This window comes from Betta splendens, chromosome 9, assembly GCF_900634795.4.
Source record: "Betta splendens chromosome 9, fBetSpl5.4, whole genome shotgun sequence".
Classification (NCBI taxonomy): Eukaryota; Metazoa; Chordata; class Actinopteri; order Anabantiformes; family Osphronemidae; genus Betta; species Betta splendens.
Genome location: NC_040889.2, coordinates 24,740,999 through 24,760,699, shown reverse-complemented (window position 1 = coordinate 24,760,699; position 19,701 = coordinate 24,740,999). Strand labels below are relative to the sequence as shown.

Here is a 19,701-nt window from a genome sequence, read left to right as displayed (position 1 = left end):
TTTTCCTGTTATTGTGACATGTTAAAATAATATGCGCCAAGGCGCTTTAGTCACTGTAATGGCATTATTATTATTATTATTCCACTGGATAATTCCCTCGTTGAAAACCATTATGTGTGTTGCCACGTTAATGTTTAAACCGTGTGAGCTGGGTTACAACCACGCACGTAACGGCTCCGTGTTGTTCTGTGTTTGTCACACCAGGCGTCGCTGTGTAACAATTGTACACTGACTCCTTTAACCTTTCAGTTCAGAGAAGTTATTAAGTTACTTTAGCAGGAAAGCTTAAATACTTATCACCACCTAACCACTTATAGTGAATGCTATAGTAGAATGCGTCATAAAGTTGCTGCATACAAGACGTGGTACTTTAAGTTTAATGAGTTCAAGTAAAGTTTAAAATACCAATAGTTTAAAACGAGATATCGGCAAATACACAAAGAACGTTAGTGAACCACGTGTTCGCTCACTTATGAGACGTATTGACTGTGTTGGAGTTTGTATCTGGTACATACTGTACTTCTCCAAGGGGACGTCTAACTTCCTGTTTGGTAATTTCAAAGTAAATGTGCACGGTTAATGTCGATGTTACTCTACACACTTTGCTCGGTATTAATTGAATTGCACTTGTCTAATCTAACTTTGTCTAATGCGATATTTATGATCGGAAGTTTAGGAACTGTAATGTTAAATGTTTGGCAACACTGTTGTAAATATTTTAAAAAGTGTCTACGTTTATTTTATTTATATTATAGTATTTGAAACACGTCTAGAGATGACGTAATGTTACGTCTAAGGATCACTTATTGTTAACTGTTATGTTTTATACGTATTAACATGTTTCGTCTGTGTTGTTTATTTTGAAGTATTTTTTGTGGTTTCTCGTCTTATTTTGAAATAACACCCCGGAAGCGTTGATTTCATTTTCCTCCAACTTTACCCGCTGGACCGCGGCACTTTTTTTTTGACAGCGGAAATGAGGAGTCGCCGCTTTTCCGTGTCAAGTTCGTGGCTGAAAGTTTTCTTTCCTTTTTTTTCTTTGCAGAGGAACCGTCGCGTGCACTTACGATGCGAGAGAAAGCGACGGACGTCCCAGCGTGCGGCCTCTCCTCTCCCGTCCACTCCCCGCTGCCGCTCGCCGACGCCGCGTTGACTCACTTTAGACGCTTCTCGACACATTTCCGTTATGCAAAGTCCAACTTGTTGGTTCGTCGTCGCGCTGCGGAGGGTGCCCGTGCGAGATAACGGAGAACGTGAGTATGTCGCGAGCGCCGAGCCCCGCTCGCCTCTTATTTCCTCCGCGTCTCAAAGTGCTTGTGACGCCGCTCGCCTCGGAGCCACATGCGGGTTAATCCCTGCGTGTCGGACCGCGCTAATGTGCGTTGCTCCGTCGAAAAATGTGCTCGTGTGGAATTTAAAGGACTCCGCATCATCCTGCGGCGCAGACTCCGTTGGGCCGAGAAGTAAAGTTTGGTGAACAAGCGCGGATCGGCCGCCGTGGACCATCACAGCCTCAGTGCGTGACGAGCTGCTCACTGTCTTCAGTTCGTGCTGCTTGATGTGATTAAAAGCACATTTGTTAGAACGCTGCACTGAAGCGGACTGTTGCTCTCCGTCTTCCGTTGTATATTTTAAAGTTGACCTTTTAATTATCAGTAGGTCTGACGTCGGTTGTTCAAGTTGAGTTTCGTGCAAAACAATTGGCTAACGGTTAATTATTTAGCACATTTGCTGACATCATCTAATTAACTGGTGTGTTGGTTTGTGGGTCCTAGAGAAAATATTACCCCCCGTGGTCAGCTCAGTCAATTCAAGCTGCCAGACGTCACATCAGTCCAGAGAGATGTGCAGCACATCTTGGTTAATAGAAGTTATTCTGTAATATTTCCAATATTATTTGGTGTCCCTTAATATTATTATTATTATTATTATTGCAGTGTTTTAATATTTGCCCTGTTGCTGGATTAATGTTAAAAGGCCAAACATGGAGCCAGACACCAAAGCTGCCGCTGTGTGAAGTTCACCTCCTTCAACACATGAGCTGTGGCTTTTTTCTTGTTGTTGTTGTTGTTGTTGTTGTTGTTGTCGTTGTCGTCGTCAGTGGTAGTTGTTGTGTGTTGCTGGAACGTGAGCGTGCACATGCTCGTGACTCCTGCGTGGAGAACCGAAACCAGCACCTCTCGGTTTCACATCCACCCGTGGAATACGCATAATAATGTGACATACTGTACGTACGAAACCTACTTCCTGTAAAAGTGTAGAGTGTAGACTATCTGTCGTTTGGTTCAAAGTTGCCTAAAACCCATAAGGACCTTGTGGCTGAGGATGGAGACCACGGTGCTGCGTCGTGAGCGTGTGGCGTGATGGTGGCTCACGCTGCGCCGTCTCCGTGGCCTTTAGGCTTTCACAGCGTGGACAGGTTCCCTCAGCGTGTCCACAGCGCTACGATGCAGGACGCGGTCTCTGCGACAGTGTCGACCTTTTTCATATGATTGAATTCGTTAGCGTTTAGCACAAAATGATGAGGGGATTAAAACTATATATACCTGGAAGGGGTTCATACGTCTGTTTCCATCACAATCATCAGTTCGTGAGCTAGCCAGATGAGACATAATTCAATAATATATCAAATAAAGTGGAAAAACGATTGAGCTGCGTTTTGGCGACACACGCACAGTGTGTGACATCCGTGCCTGATGCTGTGGACGGAGAAACGTGCCTCCAGTTTGGGGAAGTAACGCTGCACTTCATGTGTCCCCGGCCGCCGCTTTTCAGCTGGAACTAAAGACCAAATGGCGCCTTGGCGTTCGGACACTGAAGCAGCGTTTTGTCAGATGCTCGTTGTCCTGCACATCAGTCGTACACGCATGCACACGTGTTATTGTATGTTGAGTAAATTATATAAGTCACATTTATATCTGCCATGTTATCGGATGACAGCGCTCCAGTCCATTGATGGGTCCACGAGGTCTGACCCACAGCGACGTGAAGGAATCCAGAGGGAGGAGGAGAAGGAGGCTAAAAGAGCCGCGTTAGCGTGGAGGCAGAAGTAGAAATCCGAAAAGACGGAAGAGACGAATTAGAGCAGAAAATGGAAGCAAAATCAAGCCGAGTTCTGCTGATGAGAGGTCTTCTGCAAGATGGAGTGTGTTACTGAGCTGTGTGTATGTGTGTGTACATGTTTTTCCCTTAATGTGAGGACCAGAAACTATGTTTTTGCCATCAAGGTGAGGACATTGTAACAATGCGGGGACATTTGGCAGGTCCCCACCAGTCCGGAGGCTATTCCGATGGTCAAGATGTGATTTTTGGGCTGAGGTTAGAATTGAGTTTTGGTTCGGAATAGAGCAAAGGTTTATGTCATTAGGGAGTCCCCGCATAGATATGAAACACAACTGTGTGTGTGTGTGTGTGTGTGTGTGTGTGTGTGTGTGTGTGTGTGTGTGTGTGTGTGTGTGTGTGTGTGTGTGTGTGTGTGTCACTCACATGCTAGTGGCCACCCCAAACAGTTAAACCTAAAAATCTCAGACTTGGTTCACAATCCTCACCACACACACACACTGTACGCACCAGTTCTTGTGTGTATTCAGGCATTCGTGCGAGTGGGGGTGGGGGACACGCATGCGTGTCTGTGTGTGTTTTCCTTTCCCAAAGCAGCAATAATTAGAGACTGTGTGTTTGCCCCAGTGCGCCCCTACTCGTGTTGTTGGAGGAATGCTGATTACAGGCCGCCTCTGGCTGCAGGGGACGAGCACGCTGCTGCCAGCGTGCGTGTCACCGGGCGCCACAACCTGCTGGTGTGCGTGCGTCGCGTGGATGCAGGACCGATGCAGCGTCAGAAAAGAAAAACACCCTTAATGTTTGCGTCTCTGTCACAGGAAGTGGGTTTGCTCTTAGAGCAGCAGTGATGGAGTGGATCATTTAAGCCACCCTTCAAGCAAATATGATGTGAATGTGATTTTGAAGTCTCCAATGTGAGCGTCTACTTTCCAAACATAACAGCTGGTGCTTCCTTTTATTTATTTATTTTTTTTAATTACTGAATTCCAGTAATGTGTAGTTAATGGTATGTGGATACATAGTTTCTGGCAGTGTGATGTGTGTTTTACAGAAAAACCAATCAGGTCTGGGTGGAAGTGAAAGAAGCACATTACTCATTGAACATTACTCAATACTCAGGAGTCACACGAGCGGGACGAGGGCGTCCGATCCCTGCAGAACAAATGGAACCTCGGGGTCTTCAAGGCGGGTTATGTGTCAGAAAGTGACGTTTTGTAAGTGATCACAGTAAAACTCAATTAGCTCCTTATGAGGCCCAGCGTGGAAAAGTTTATGGCTCCTGAATTAGCCTTCCAGGAAGTCAGATGATTCACAAGCGATCAGGAGCCAATTATTTCTTACCCAATGGTCCGGAACAGAACCCCCCCCCCCATACCCGCCGCGCATAATATTTATGACATTGTCTCCTAAATACTATTATTTTCACAGCTAACAATGAATCACAAACACATCGCAAGCGGCGTGACTCATTCATAAAGTGCTTGCAGATTTCATTCGGCAGCATCCATCATCGTCTCTCAGGCTGGAGCGTTTGAGTCTCCAACGGTCCAATTGGCTGAATTGTTTTGAGCTTTTCAGAAACTAAACCTGTGTTTAGGGCTTCCAGTAACATGCCGAGGTCGGCCTCTGGCGGCTTTGTAGCAGAGAAACGCACTTAAACTGTTGAGTTAAGTTGTATACGTGCATTGTACATGCAACCAGGTCTGTCTTTCAGCTTCATACTGATGTATGTGGAGCAGTAAGTGTTGTTTGTTTCCATTGGGAAGTAACTCTACCCCCCACTGGGAAGCTGTGGGATGCGCCGGCGAAGACGTGACGCGGCGCTCGTCTTGCGTCGCTGCGGACAGAGACGCGAGCGCTGGCTCGGCACCAGCCCGAGCTCGACTGTGCTCGTTTCCTCCGACGTGGAGCTGGCTGTGGTTTTCCCACTACGAGGCCTGCGGTGCTTCGCGATGCCCGACGGTCTCCGCTGACCTAATTCCCGTTTCGCCGTTCACGGCGTTGGTGCAGCTGAAGCCTGGTCTGGTTTCAGTTTTCAGGCCGTCATTGTGCTTGTGGGAGCCCTGGGCTTCAGTGCGGTCCTGGCGTGCTAGAGCCCGTCTGCGCGGGATAATGACAGACTCCAGACTGCGCAAAGACGTGTCGTATTAGTCATTTGCAGGATGCCGGGCAGCTGGATGGCTGCGTCTTGGTGTGGGGCTTTAACCAGATTATAGAGACTTCCTAGAGGAGCATTTTTATTTTTGGGGGTTTCCATAGGATTTGGTTTCTTACTTCTGACACTTATCGTCACAGGTTCAGGCGCTCGGCTCTGCTGCGCTCCCAACCTGCCTCCGTCGGCCTGTTCCCAGACCACAGGAAATGGCCAGAGCGCGGCTGGGCTTTATTTCTGTGCGTCGTAAGAATAGCATCATTGTGTGGCGTTGGAGCCTGCATTGTTGTGGGAATGCAGGAGCTGGAGAATGCTCCAATAACAAACCGTAACAAAAGCCCCTGTGTACCCAGCGCAGTTCTGCCTACACATATAACAAATGTTGTGTGCAATACAAAAGATAAGCTGTCACAGCTGTTACTCCTATTTGTTTAGCTGCATTTTCAACATCCAGGCTAATTGTATAAAGTGGTTTATAAGTACAACGGCGGCTACAGGAAAACTTAAACGTGGAGATTTGCTCCCGGCTCGTTCTATTTCTAGATGATCGTTCTCACACATCGCCTACTTCACCGTCATTGTGTAGATGCTGCTTTTCACTCGCCGCAGACTCATCATCTGTCGCCCCACAGCCAGTCAGCTGATTGTCCTCTGGCTACAGGAAGTCGGGGGCAGAGGTTATCTCTCGTTCCGCTGCCACTTCCTCCTTTTACCGCGCGTTCTTCAATTATGTAAGCCGCGCACGTCCGCTCCGCTCGCTATCAACGCTCCTCCATATCTCACAGCAGGAACGCCGGGACCCCGTCCGCCCGCGTTGCTCAGTGCCGCTGATCAACGGCGGCCGCGTTGAAAACAAAGCCTGGGCCGTGGCGGCTTTCTGTGGCACGCTGCAGCTTGTTGCGCTCAAGTATGAAAGGGACGGGGAAAGGTCACAGCGGCGGCTCGCGTTAACAGCGACAGCGAAGCAGCCGCCTGCCTGTCATAACAGTGTTGAACGGTGACTGCATTAGTGGGAATTCCTGGCTCTCTTCTGCTCAACACACTTGCATAAGAGTTGCTTGTCGCATTTTTATTTCTCTCACACTCAGTGAACACAGGTTCATTCCAGTCCTGCCTCATTATGCAGAACGCAGCAGCTGCTGGCTCCAGCTTCTTTTTCTGCACTTGACTGAAATAGCTCTTTTCTCCCTTCTGTGTAATTAGTAACCTGAAGCGGGCCACGCATTCCGCCACGGACGCCGTCTTTCGGCGCTTGTGGGCTCGGCTTCACGAGAAGCTCTCGTTGTGAGCCGCGTCCGAGCGTTTGGTAAAGTGGCTGCAGGATCCAGGTCTCCTGCACGCGTCGGCTCCAACCTTTAGCAGCGCTCTGACTGGAGCCCAGCTCGCTTTCCACCGCAGACATAAAGGGGCTTTTCAGCGGGCTCCTGTGAGCTCGCTTTGGGCCGGGACCTCCTGCTGTGACCGGTGCCCAGGCAGACAGCCTCTGGTCTCTCCTCCTGTCTGACTCCGCCACCTGGACCTTCCACCACAAACCTGGCGCCCTCTCCTGCTCTGTACTTCCTGCCTGCCCTCTCATTAGCCCTCACTCCTCTCTCTCTCCTTGTGACGTTTTGTTTGCATCCTCCTCTTCTCACCCTTATTTGCTCCCCTCACTCGTCACTGCCCCCTCCTCTCGTTTCTCTCTCATCTCTTTTACAGTAACCTTGTAGACTCCATCGGCTGCTCTCTCTTCCTGCTTTGTGGCTGTGATCTCCCGTCTGTGATTCACGAGTGGCAACAAAATCTGTTTCTCATCCCAGATTCTGTGATGCACATGTTGCCATGTTTTTCCTTATGTATTTATTCTTTCCACTCCAGTTTTTCCCGTAAAAACTGCAGTGTTTGATGTCTGCGAGAGCTTTGATGCCCTGCAGACTAATTGAGTCGTAAGCAATAGATTGGATCCGGCTGATCTGGCTAATCAGGCCAGAGCTGTATCAAGGTCAGAAGGATGTGGCTTGCTGTAAATTGCATTTTATATAATGGGTATGACAATTAGAGGAGCATCCTATTCCTGTAGTAATGAATAAGCACGTATTCGCAGACAGTTGCTCACGTGAGTGCATGAACTCGCCAACTAATAGTGAGACATGCATTTTCTTATATGACTGTAAAAGCGTAGCGTCTGCGTGTGGTTTGCTTCCATGAATCGCTTTATTGTTTGACTAAAGCTAAAATTAGAGGTTAGTTTGACTTCTGGTGACGGGGGTGACAAGATTTTGAGTTAAGGGAAAGCTGTGCTAATATTTACATTTGGCTGAGGCGCAGACGAACATCCACAGCGGGACTTCAGCAGGCTTTAACTATGATTATTTTCTTGACTGGTTGAATCTGTAATAATTGTGGATTTGCCGAAAACGTGTAAGATGAGAAACATGCCTAGAAATAAATTACTGGCATTTTAGCCAAAAACCAAAAAGTGTTTTAATGAGTATGGAAGTAGTGAAAGCTGTTGGAGCTTGTGTTTCAGCTTGCTTGGTTCCATCAGACGTCCTGCTCTTTATTCCACCTTTACGCCGGCCTTGGCACGAGGCCTTTGCCGTTATAAATACATGACCTTAAAGCTCTGAGACCTCCTGTGTGCCTCTGTTCATCACATCAAACGAGAGCCGCTCCCATCCAGTGACGATGGGGAGCACGAGAGGTGTGGGAGGGCTGATGCCAGGCTCAGGATATAAATAGGATAGAACTCTGTGCCACAACCAGCGCTGATCATCTGCTGTTTGTGTATAAACTCGCTCTTCTGCACGACGGTGAATAGAGTAGTGATGTTTGTATTGGCTTGGCTGCGTGCGTACGTGCGCGTCTCGTGGGCGGTGCTGGTTTCAAGGCTTTGCTCCCGATAGGTCACGGCTGGGACAGTGTTAACCGGCCACCACTGACTGCTCTTCTATTTTGGTGTCCGGCCTCCTACCGAGAATCACTCGCTCGTCTCATTCAAGGTGGCGTTGCTGAAAAGCCGCTCTGTGAGCTGACGGGCGTCATGAGGTTACTCATAATGATACGATCGATTCACATGTCTTTCACACATCCTGTTTCCTTCCTGCTTGATTAAAATCAGTTTTAGTTTGGCTCCTCTTCTGGGGAGCCAGGCCTCTGTGGGACTAGCAGCGTTATGGGGGGGCTCTGTCTAGTCCAGACCCGGTCTTGGGCTGAAATGCTCATGCAGGTTAAACAATCAACTTCATTTATATCTGCAGGGGATGGAAGCAGTGAATATTTGGAGGTATTCAAATGAAGGCAGATGCACTGAATTTCACACAGACTGAGCTGTGTAGTCTATATTTGTATGTGTCTCCTAAATGTCAGTCGCACGCTGCTTTCCTGGTAGTCTGTTGTTTTTCTAGCACCTGCTTGACGCATGCATCTGCCAAAAAAATAAAAAAGGCAAATGACTTCTGTGTATTCTATGCGTCACTGCCTGCTGCGTTTTAGACGGTTAGGCTGAAGCGCTGGTAGCAGGACGCGCAGGCAGTAGCATTCGTCGAGTTAAACTTGGGTAAACCTGAAACTCGAAGTTGCTCAGGACAGCAGTTTTACAGGTCGCGCACGGCGTCAACAAAGCTGCGCTCGAGTTCTGTAGAGTATTTGAGGGAGGTGAAGAAAGCCACTGTGTGTGTGTGTGTGCGCGTGTGTGTGTGCGCGTGTGTGTGTGCGCGTGTGTGCGTGCGCGTGTGTGCGTGCGCGTGTGTGCGCGCGTGTGTGCGTGCGCGTGTGTGCGTGCGCGTGTGTGCGCGCGTGTGTGCGTGCGCGTGTGTGCGTGCGCGTGTGTGCGCGCGTGTGTGCGCGCGTGTGTGCGCGCGTGTGTGTGCGCGTGTGTGTGTGCGCGTGTGTGTGCGTGTGTGTGTGCGCGCGTGTGTGCGCGTGTGTGTGTGCGCGCGTGCGTGCGCGTGTGTGTGTGCGTGTGTGTGTGCGCGCGCGTGTGTGTGTGTGGTACAGTGAGGTAAGTGGGCATTGCTGGGGGGGAGGAGGGGAGTGATGACGACGGGGGGGGGGGGGGCTGAATAAAAGAGGCAAACGCAGGAACTTGAACTGTCCGCAGAGATGTTTTCCATTCGCAGTGTGTTTGGCCTTTTTTTCTGCCATCCCCTGCTGGATGCTGTCTAGCAAAACAATAATACGATAACAAAGCTCCGAGCTGAGGTCAGAGGTCCTGGATAAGGGCTGAGGAATGGCACCACTACACTGCATGAACCTTTTTGGGTTGGCCCATGGCTTCGAGCGTGGCCCGCGGTCGAGGTGAGCGTCGAGGAAGCGTCATTCCAAACAACCTCCTCGTACGAGAGGACTGGGGGGGGGGCATGGGAACCGAGACGGCCGAGCCCCCCGGAGGGAGCCGGCGAGAGGAAGTGAGTCTATATATGTGTGTGTACATGTTGTGCAGTCAGTGCTGAGTCATCGCTGGGCTGGCCAGGCAGATAGAAAGCAGCTCTGAGGGGGGCCAGTGGAGGGGCGTGAGGGCGCACGCACCGAGCATGCGCTCAGAAGCACAGGAAGGGAATCGGTTGTTGTGACAGGACACATCCAGGAACTTTAGTGACGCAATGTTTCGCCATGCCAAGTTCTCACCCCCCCCCCATTGACGTACGCGCCCCCTGGTACGCTTGATGATACTAGCGGGGTAAAAAGAGTGCACGAGAAGTCGCGGCTCCTCTTCTCTGAATGCGAGAGAGCGCGAGAGAAACGGGGAGATGTTGGGCGACAGATAACGAGACACGCTGCTCCACGTTTGGCCTGACCGTAACCCCCCACTTGTATTTCTTGTGGTTTTCTGTGATCTGTTGGACCACAGTCTGTGACTCCCGCCCCCCCACACCCACCCACCCACACACAAACGCACTCAACCCCAGTCATGCTTCCTGTATTTAGAGCAGACCCCTCTCTGCTGCAGATGGTATGTACAGTGGGCACATGTTTGAGTTAATGCTGCCGTATTAGATCTTGTACTCTGTGTGCTCAGCGGCTCATTTATCAAAGGCACGTGTGCACACGTAAAGAAACGAGCTGTTATATAACACGCGCCGGTATCTTTCATTGCATCTCCAGGTTCGTTGGATATCAGCGTTTTCCTACTAGAACGTGCTTCAGGGTCAGAAATTCGTAGAGACCCGTGCCTCGCAGAGCTCAATGCAGCTGCACAGTGAGTGCACGTTAGCGCTTTGCTGCGTCGTAGAATCTAACAAGTCTGCGTCAGGCTGTGTAACGCTGTCATCCATAGGCTGTGTGCATGAAGTCAGGAGCTTCGGTCTTGCATCAGCAGCTCAGGCCCGTTGGGCTTGGTTGAAAATATGTCCTTCCTCCTGCTAATCTGCTCTAAGTGTGGCGTGTGCAGGGTCAGCAGTGTCTGCACGTTACAGGGAGCACCGTGCCGCTCTGGCTGCTATCAAATACCTAGGAATGCATTCTGTTTCCTCTTATGTGAAACTCTAAAACCACTGCCTTGATTCTGTGTAATTGCAAAAATAGCAGGCAGTCGAGCAGTAAGTGCATGTACCCCGTAGAAGAAAAGGTGCTGTTGACTCCTTTGCGGCCTCAGCTCAGAGGTGGCTCGTAATGATGGATGCATGTGATTGTTGTTGGACATGTTAGTGTTTACCAATGTAGAGAAGCCCACTGGGGTGGGGGGTGGCTAAAAGGTTGTGTCACACACTTCACAAAAACCACAGGCTGTCTTCTCAGTTTTTTAAAATGCGTTGTCGAGCACGACCGCGCTAAAAATAGACGCTGGAGCAAGCAATTTGTCGAATTAGCATAGCTGATTAATTAGGCTGCATCGTTGTGTTGTAGGGAGGCAAACTCGTGTGCAGAGGAAAAAAAAAGAAAGTGTTGCGCGACACGGCAGTGGCTTATTTAATGTGAATCTATAAAACTTTTGCACAAACGCTAACAAACAAAGAAGATCACATGTACATTGTGTGGGGTTTGTCTGTGTTTACACCTTAACATCCGGCCAATGTTGACACTTGACTGTGATGTTACTGATGTCACTGTTGTGTTTTTCCACATTCTGTAGCTGACCTGAGATCAACTGGTGGATTTTGTACAGTCATTGTCGTCTGGCGTCAACGTGATGTTTTCAACAGCGACCTAGAAATGAAAGACCAAAATAAAGTGACCGTAGAAACATTCAAGTGTAACGAGCAGATGAGTGCAACTGTAAGAGGTCAAGAATAATGACATATCGCAAACAAACCCCACAATGATAGAAGAGCAGCCGAATCATGTGCACAAAGAAGCCAATCTGCTCAGATCATTGTTTCAGATTAGGCTCATCCAGGTCCTGTCGTCGGACCCCTGCTCTGTCCTCAGACGCCGACGCCTCGACCTGAGGAATGAAGCAGGAGCAGCTCACAGCGGGTCGCATGCAAACACACGCGGCCGCGCGCGGACCTGTGGTTGATTGAGGAAACTTAACCGTACTTCCTCAGTCGCGGCTTCATTGAGTGTCTGTCCGAGCCACTTGTACGACTGCTTTCATCCGTTTCAGTAACTGACATAAATGCGATACAAACTGACTTCGCTTTTCGGCGCATCAGCGTTTCACCTCGACAGCAGGAAAAAGACTTTGCTCCACTTTCTGCCCTTGATTGAATGGACTTTATTTCTACCGATTTGAATGGTTACCCACTGTCCTCTGAGTGAACTGTGGTTGCCTTTATCTGTTACGATGCTCTGTGACTGGTTGATTGCCAGAGATTCTTTGCCGGGCCGTGTAATCCAATTCAGAGAGTTCACGACAGATAAGATCAGACTTTTGGCAGTCCTTTCTCACATTCAAGAAGTTTAAATAAAATGCCGTAACTGTTGTCGAGTTGTTGCAGAGCACTTTGTGTTGTCCTGATTTGTTTGTCCCTGAATCATCACCACTCTTGTCTTCAAATTGACCCAATCTCTACCAAATCATTAATCTATTTTTCTTTTCCTCTTTCAATTTGTTTTGCAACAGTGATTCTCTGTCAGTTTGGTTACTGCAATGAATGGTAACACTATCCATCCAGCCAACACCACCACAACCGCGGGGGGAGGCCCAGCCGTGGCAGCGCCCCCGAGAGGCTGGAGGGAGTTCTGCGAGCTGCACGCAATCGCTACCGCCCGGGAGCTGGCCGGACACTACCGGAGCTTCGCCAGGGAACGACATGACGTGCTCCCACCAGAGACCTTTTCCAAGCAGTTCACTGACCTTTTCCAGCAGCACTTCAGCTGTGAGGTCAACAAAGATGGCTGCCCCCTCAGCCCCAACACGTGCTCCCCTGCTACGAGCAACGCTTCGCCCCCGCCTCCGACGCAGACCGTGATCGGCCGGGTGCGGACCGCGCCCTTGTCCGGGGTGCAGGACTACCGGGAGGCGGGCCGGCCCGCCGGGGGACCCGCCCTCTTTTCGGTGGTGTCGCCGAAGGTGGAGACGGTGGTGGTGCACCGAGAACAGGAGCAGCCGCTGCGCTGTGCTGCAGCGAACCCGGTGGCGCCGAGGGGCTCGACCCGCAGCGCCAGCGGCTCACTGCGCCTTCGTAGCCACAGCAGCGAGGAGATCTCCGACGGCAGCCGTCGCCGGGCTTCGGAGCGGTACTCCTCGGACTCGTCGGCCTCCAACCCCGCGCACACCGACGTCACGCACTTCCCTGTCCGTCACATCCAGCAGACTGTAAGACGGATTTTCAAAAGACGCCCCCTCTCCACCCCCCCCTCATCCCAGGACCTGTCTCCCAGCAGCAACCCCTCCAACAACAATCCCGCAAATAATGCTGACAGAGTGAGTGGGATTTCCTCCACAAATGAGGATGTGTCATCCTCCTCCTCCTCGTCCTCCTCGTCTTGTCCGAACTCTGAAGCCACGCCCGCGGCCTCCTCACATCGGTCTGTGGCTCGAGTAGCCTCTCAACTCCTGGACAGTTTCCGGTGGCTCCGCAGCAGGAGCATGAGGCAGAGGAGGCAGGAGTTGAGCGGCTGCTGCTGTAAAGAGGGTCACCTGAGGTACTTGATGGTGGACGACACTATCTCTGACTCTCAGCCACGCTGGCAACGCTGCCGCCTGCTGGTCAGGAGGATCAGAGACGCTCAGGGTGGAGGCAGAGGAGGAGGGGAGACGTACCAGCTGGAGCTCTACGATCCTCCAAAGGTAGAAACGCATCACAAAACCACGTGTGTTCTGAGAGTGAGATGAAAATCATGTCTGTAAAAAGTGCAATCGCTACATCAACCAGAGAAGGCAGGGAAGTGAATTTAAAATAGTGCTGCTCAAGAAAAGAAAAATCTGAAATGAGTCCGTGTCGAGATCAAGAGCAGGATTAACTCAATTAAGAAATGCATAGTCACATTTACCAGTGATTAAACTAAACATAAAAACCTTGATTTAGTTTTCTCCATCTCATTGCGGACAGATTATCTGCAGTTACCATGCACTTAGCTTGCATGATTAATGTCTGTCTGTTCGTCGGCTGCTGCTCTTCTCAGTACAGGAAAGGCCTGAGCTGCTTCTCAGAACTCTGCAGCAGCTGGCAGGCTGCTCTGTGCGATGCCGTACTGCAGATCTGTTCTCCTTGATCAATAAGACTGAAACCCACACTCTGCTTTTTAAATGGCCGCCTAATGTCACTTTGCCAGCGTGTGTGCATGCGTATTACAAAACACAGAGAGGCACAAAGTCATTTCCTGTTTCCAGCTGTTTTAGTTGCAGGGGTTTCCCCCCCCCCTCCTCGTTCAAATCGCCAGTTTTCTTCACTCGTGTTTTTTTATAAATGATAACTTGCCGCGTCTGAGGAGCTGCTTTCAGGTGCACAGTTTTGCCACATGACTCGCTCGCTTCAGAAAAGCGGTGTTTTCTAGGTGGCTTTCATCACATCTTTGACTCCAGCAAGTGATTTGTTGTGATGTGACGCTGAAAGTGTTCAGCTTCCATGATGAAAACTCGGAGCATCACGCCCGCTCTTGACTTGCGTGCAGGGAGGCAGCGCCACGGCTGAAACGCCATCATTTGTTTCACACCGGTTACATTTTGGAGATGGTGTAAGCGATGCTGTAGCTTGAGAAAATGCTGATACTCTTGTAGGTGAAGATGGACGTGATCTGTCACACATTATCTGTGATCCCGCATTCGAGTGCATTAGTGTACAGTATCTCTGCGTTTGACCATCGGGACATTTTGTTTTTGCCTAAAAGATTCTGCAGCATTCACATCTTTCTTTTTTTTTTTGGTGTAGATATGCCTCCTACACAATTTCCTGTTTGTTTGGGGTTTGCTCTATCCTTATTACATGTGATGCGTTTGTCTCGCGGCTCTGAAAAAGTGAAGACAGGTTTGTCTATTTGAACAACTTGCATTTTAAAGTTAGGGAAGTAAGTATGGGCTTCATTCCCCACTGCTCGACAGCTCGTCACAGCGTAGCAGGATGTGCTATTATTTATAATAGCCGAACCAGTAATCGGACCAGATCATCTGACTCCTGTGCTCGTGGCCGTCTGTAAGGCCGCTGTGAGCGGAGTTCAGTCTCTTCAGGGCATGTGCACAGAGTCAGATGCCCTTAAAAGAGAGCGAGCTGTGAACTACCACATTATGAGCTGCATAAATTGTTTGGGTTGCTGTGTTATCCTGTTTGGCACAGTTTCTTCTTTGTGGACGTACATTGGGGTTTCACACGTCTGTGGGCACTTTAAGTGTGTGTGTGTGTGTGTGTGTGTGTGTGTGTGTGTGTGTGTGTGTGTGTGTGTGTGTGTGTTGGTGTGTGTGTGTGTGTGTTGGTGTGTGTGTTGGTGTGTGTGTTGGTGTGCAAGCCAGCATGCTGCACAGAAAAGGGTAGGGTTCATGCATGTATTTTTGTGTGTGTGTGAGAGAACATTTGCAGTAACATCAGCAAGCTCATTAGAGCTGAACCAGAGCCACTTTGTGTGAGAAGCTCTAGTCAGAGGGTTTTCTCTGCTGGCAACGTCTGAGCCAACGTCTCTTGTCCTGCAGTTGTAGTTAAAACCAAGGTTGTGTTACATTTGCATAAACGTGTGTACTGTAGGTACAGGTGCCAACACAGTTTAAAAGAAGCTGCTGTAGAACAGACACATTTACTGCCAAGTAAATACTGAACAATATTAGTATTAAAATTGACAAAATAATATAATACTTCAATACTTAATTGCTTCCTTGTCATTAATGTAAAGCCCTTCACTACAACTGTAGAAACTGTACTTGTGTGTGTGTGTGTGTCCTTTTAAAACCGATCGGTCTTGGGGGGTTTGAGTCTATACTTGTTCTGTTTCCCAGGAAATGACCAAGCTGCAGCTTTATTGCAGAAGTGAATCATGTCGCGTCGGCTGAAACGAGGAGTCACCGTTATTATCTGTCCCCCTTTTAAGACTTGAACTTTTATTATTGCTGAGCCCAAACTACCGGCACCAGCAGCTCTAACACTGGCTTAGTTTCGCCCGTGAGGCGTCTCATTCTGCAGGTTTCAAGCTTGTCTCAACGCAGAGGTCCTTTAGTTGCACTCGAGTCCCTTTTCCTCTGTCATTCAGGACTCGCAGACGGACGAGGTGCGCGGTTCCCACAGTCTGAAGGTGGATGTGTTTCCTCAGACCTCCTGTAGCCTCCATCTTAATCACACCCCGCTCTGCTCAGCTGTGTGTGTTAGTGTGTAGTGAACGTGTGGGTGTGCATGTGTTTGTTCCAGCGCTTGAAGCCTTAATCTCTTCCACATGCTTTAATTTCATGCTGCTGTGTACATGTGCCGACACCATGTATCATGTTCCTGTGTGTGTGTGTGTGTGTGTGTGTGTGTGTGTGTGTGTGTGTGTGTGTGTGTGTGTGTGTGTGTGTGTGTGTGTGTGTGTGTGTGTGTGTGTGTGTGTGTGTGTGTGTGTGTGTGTGTGTGTGTGTGTGTGTGTGTGTGTGTGTGTGCGTGTGTGCTTTCTCTCTGAACTCTCATACGTTCTCATGCAAGCTTTGTCGTCTCCTTTCCATCCCATCAGGGTCCCATGATACAATACCTAAACTCCTTTGAGGTAAACGTGTGACATACTTCCATGTTCTTAAGTTCTTGTATTTATTGTCCGTTTATTTTCACACGTTAGTCTCTCTCCATCGGTGCCACGGCTTTTTCCACTCTCTGTAACAGACGAGTTTGCAACATCAGTGGAAAATACTTTTCCAGCAACCAGACTCTGGCGTCCATCTGTTCTGCGTTACCCGTTGTCCTTCGGTCTCTCGTATGGCAACACGCAGCGTTAATTCGGCTCTCGTCGCATACCACAACTAAAGCTCTGAACACATGGGCCGCAGCGAGCGGAGCCAGAAACGGAATGAAAGCGGCCACGAGAGGCGCAGAAAAGCACAACAGCTGGAGACGTGACACGAACAGGTACAACAGGCCGGACAAGTTCATGGGGCGTCCTACAGTCGAGCTTGATCATCTGAAATGGTCATAACTGGACATTCACAGGATTTTTGTCTTGTTGAGAAAAAGATTTTAAATCTAAGGTGACAGAATAATTCATAATGAATATAGCAGCAGTTACAACCCACACAAAAAGTCCGCCCGCTGGTTCCAGCTTGTTGGTTTTAGATTTCAAATATACTTCTTTGTATATTGTGACACTTTGCACCGCTTCCAGATAAACACCCCGCTTCTGTCAACACCAGCAATTAGAGCAGAAATCTCTCCAGTGAGAAACTTGACTCGAGTTTCATTTTACATCACAGTCTTTGTATCTCACCCACAACGTGAAATCTGTACCTCTTTCCAGGGATTGAGTTTCAAGAAACCTAGAAATTAGCCCTTGAAGCGACTGTAATAGTTGAAGCGTGTGTGGGTGCGAGTGTTCGTGCTCGCGTACAAAAGCCAAGTGTGAGTTCACCGCATGCGTATGTAGTTCAGTTTGTGTGTCCTTTTCACCTGGCAGATGGTGAAACGCTGCCCTCATTCATTTAATTTCTTAAACGTTTGTGGCTTTTATCGCCACAAACTCTGTTTTAGTTTCTCTCGGCCGTCTATAATTTAGTGTAACTAGAAATCAGGAAGCGCTGAATAATGAAACATCTGCCTCATGAGAGAGGATGCATGATCATAATCATCATAGTCTGTCTGAGATGTCACTCCTTCTACTTATTGGCATTAGCTTAACTCTGGCTTCATTTTGTTTGGTGGTACTAAAAGCTTAAAGGCCAAAACTGTGGACTGCACATAGTCCATCACTGGATCTAGAGTCCTGTTCCCTTCTTGACGGGTACAGACAGTACAAAAACATTTCTTTGATATTGATTCCTGGTCTTGATCGTTGGTGTTACAAAACATGATATGCTCCGTGCATAGATTTGGGTTTCATAAATCTGTCGGGCCCCATAAATCACGTTGATGATCCAGGGACTCGCCCACAGACATAATTGCTGACCGAGTTCCAACAGTGGCACAGTTTGGGGAACTGAGCGGAGTCTGACTGGCCTCAGTATTTGCTTTTGAACAGCGTGTTAACCCTAATATACGAAATATCCCCCAGAAGGAGCCACTTGTTGTTCAGCTATTGACAGGTTACCTGAGCAGGAAGTCCCAGCTGAGATCAGGAGGCTGTGGAGGGCGTCATCGGGGCCAGGTTTCATGTCTCGCTGCCTCCGCAGCTCAACGAATGGACAGATGGATGTAATCACCCATTTGGGCCTGATGCTTGTTAATATAAAAAAAGGCTATTGACAGGAAATCGAAGGAAATTAAGCGAAGATGTGGTGAACAAGAGCGCAGAACGGACACGGGTTGCTGCAGCAGACACGGCTTCACATCATGTGTTTGTCTGGATTAACTTTACAAGACGCTGCTTCTCGTGCCGAGCGAAAGAGGCTTCTGTCTCCAATGCCTGAATGTGGGAGGAGGGTTTGTGTGTCAAAAATCAAGAGAAACATCTAAAGGAAGTAGCGTGGTTAGAGTCATGTGGTCAAGATGTTTGTCAGATCTTTGCTCCGTCTCTTTCTAGCTCCGTGTCGTGTTTCTGCAGAAGAGCCGTCGTGCTGTGAATAAACTCTGCCTGCGTTAACGGACTCTCTTCGGCCGTCGGTGCGTTGTCTTTTTTGCTGTCGTTGGACTCGTGCATGTGTGTAACCTGCAACCACAGTGCCAGTGCACATGACCCTGCTGAGTTGCATGTGGAAAGCCCCTGACGCGCCGCCTCCCAGCGCTTTGCGCTCGGATTCGTCCGCTCACTCACCTGCGAACGCCGCCGCCGCTAGCGAGCGCACGGACGTCACCTGAATAGTGTGTTTAATTCGCTGCGTGTGCGGTAGTCTGGTCCTGATGGTGGGCGTTCACTGACGCGGCGCCTGCAGGGACGACGTATGGCGCATCCTAAGTGCAGTACGCTCATAATAACCACAGGAGTCGACCACAGAGCCGTCCTGACGTAAAGGTTCCTGCTTTAACGTGGAGGTGACATTCTGATGCAGATATTAGTCACTGCGACAGAAATGTGAATGGGACGCTGACGTTGTCAGCGGGTGAAAATGCAAACATCGACCTCGTTGACCTGATGCTTCTCTGCAAAGACTGAAGAACGAGTCAAAGTGCTCTGATTAAATATTCAGTGCAACAGTCTTAACTTTTTGATTAATGGATTATAGATTACCTGATAATTACAATTACCTGGTTCGGCCCACGTTAAAAAATAATAAACAAAATAAATATTTTTTTATTTAGTTTCTTTTCTATGACTTCCTCATTTACTCTCCTACCCTGCTGATCTGAGGCTTTAGCCTGGTTTTTATTGCCGGTCGAAACTGAACTAGCATTTGTTCATTAGTGCGTCTCAGTTTCTCAGCGTGCGGCTCATTTCTTTTGCCGGTGGAGATCATTTGTCAGTGGTGCTGCAGCTTCTCCCTAAGCAAACTGTGCCTTTTGATCCCGGGCTTTAAACATGTAAAGTTTGCTCTGGCTCCGGCTCAGTGGCACTTGGCTTCGGGTGTCGTGTGGAAAACGCTATCATGGTCAGATCTGCTTCCCTGTATAAACGTGGAGCCAACGACTGTAATCATGAAGGGGAAAAAGTGCAAAGTCGGATTTCTTCAGAGACAATAGTGTAGCACGGGGGCAGAAGGGAACGGAAGGACAGGACGCTGTTTTTCTGTGTCAGTAAAAGTGATGAAGTAACAGTCACAGCAAAGAGAAGGAGAAACTGTTGATTATTCGTTAAAAAAATATATACTGATTAAGTTGTTATTAAAGGAATGCTTTCACCATCAGCTCAGTTTCCCATCTACTGGTTGTAAGTTACTAATAAGAATCTAACACTACACGTTTTTTTTTCTATCAGCTGTTTTTTTTTGTCACTTTAACACTAGGAGCAACAATGGAGCTTTTCTCACAGCTTGTGTGAGACGCATGTGGATGTTCGGCCACACCCATCAGGAGCGTTCCCGTGCGTGCGTGTGCCTGCGTGTGCGCGGTCACGTGCCGTCATGCGTTTTGTCCTTCAGCTTCCAGTGCGAC

At 48.9% G+C, this 19,701-nt stretch overlaps 1 protein-coding gene across 3 annotated transcripts in view; it reads left to right on the top strand.

Annotated features, from left to right (window-relative positions):
* The first annotated feature begins 115 nt into the window (after positions 1-115).
* The window catches only part of sh2b3 (SH2B adaptor protein 3), a 30,671-nt gene continuing 11,085 nt past the window's right edge, over positions 116-19,701 (top strand). The window contains exons 1-2 of one of the 3 annotated variants that reach the window (XM_029161448.3): positions 116-1,253; positions 12,198-13,367. In XM_029161448.3, coding sequence (XP_029017281.1) covers positions 12,225-13,367 — 1,143 coding nt within the window. In that variant the 5' untranslated portion in view covers positions 116-1,253; positions 12,198-12,224. The other 2 variants (XM_029161449.3, XM_029161450.3) reach the window with 2 other exon arrangements.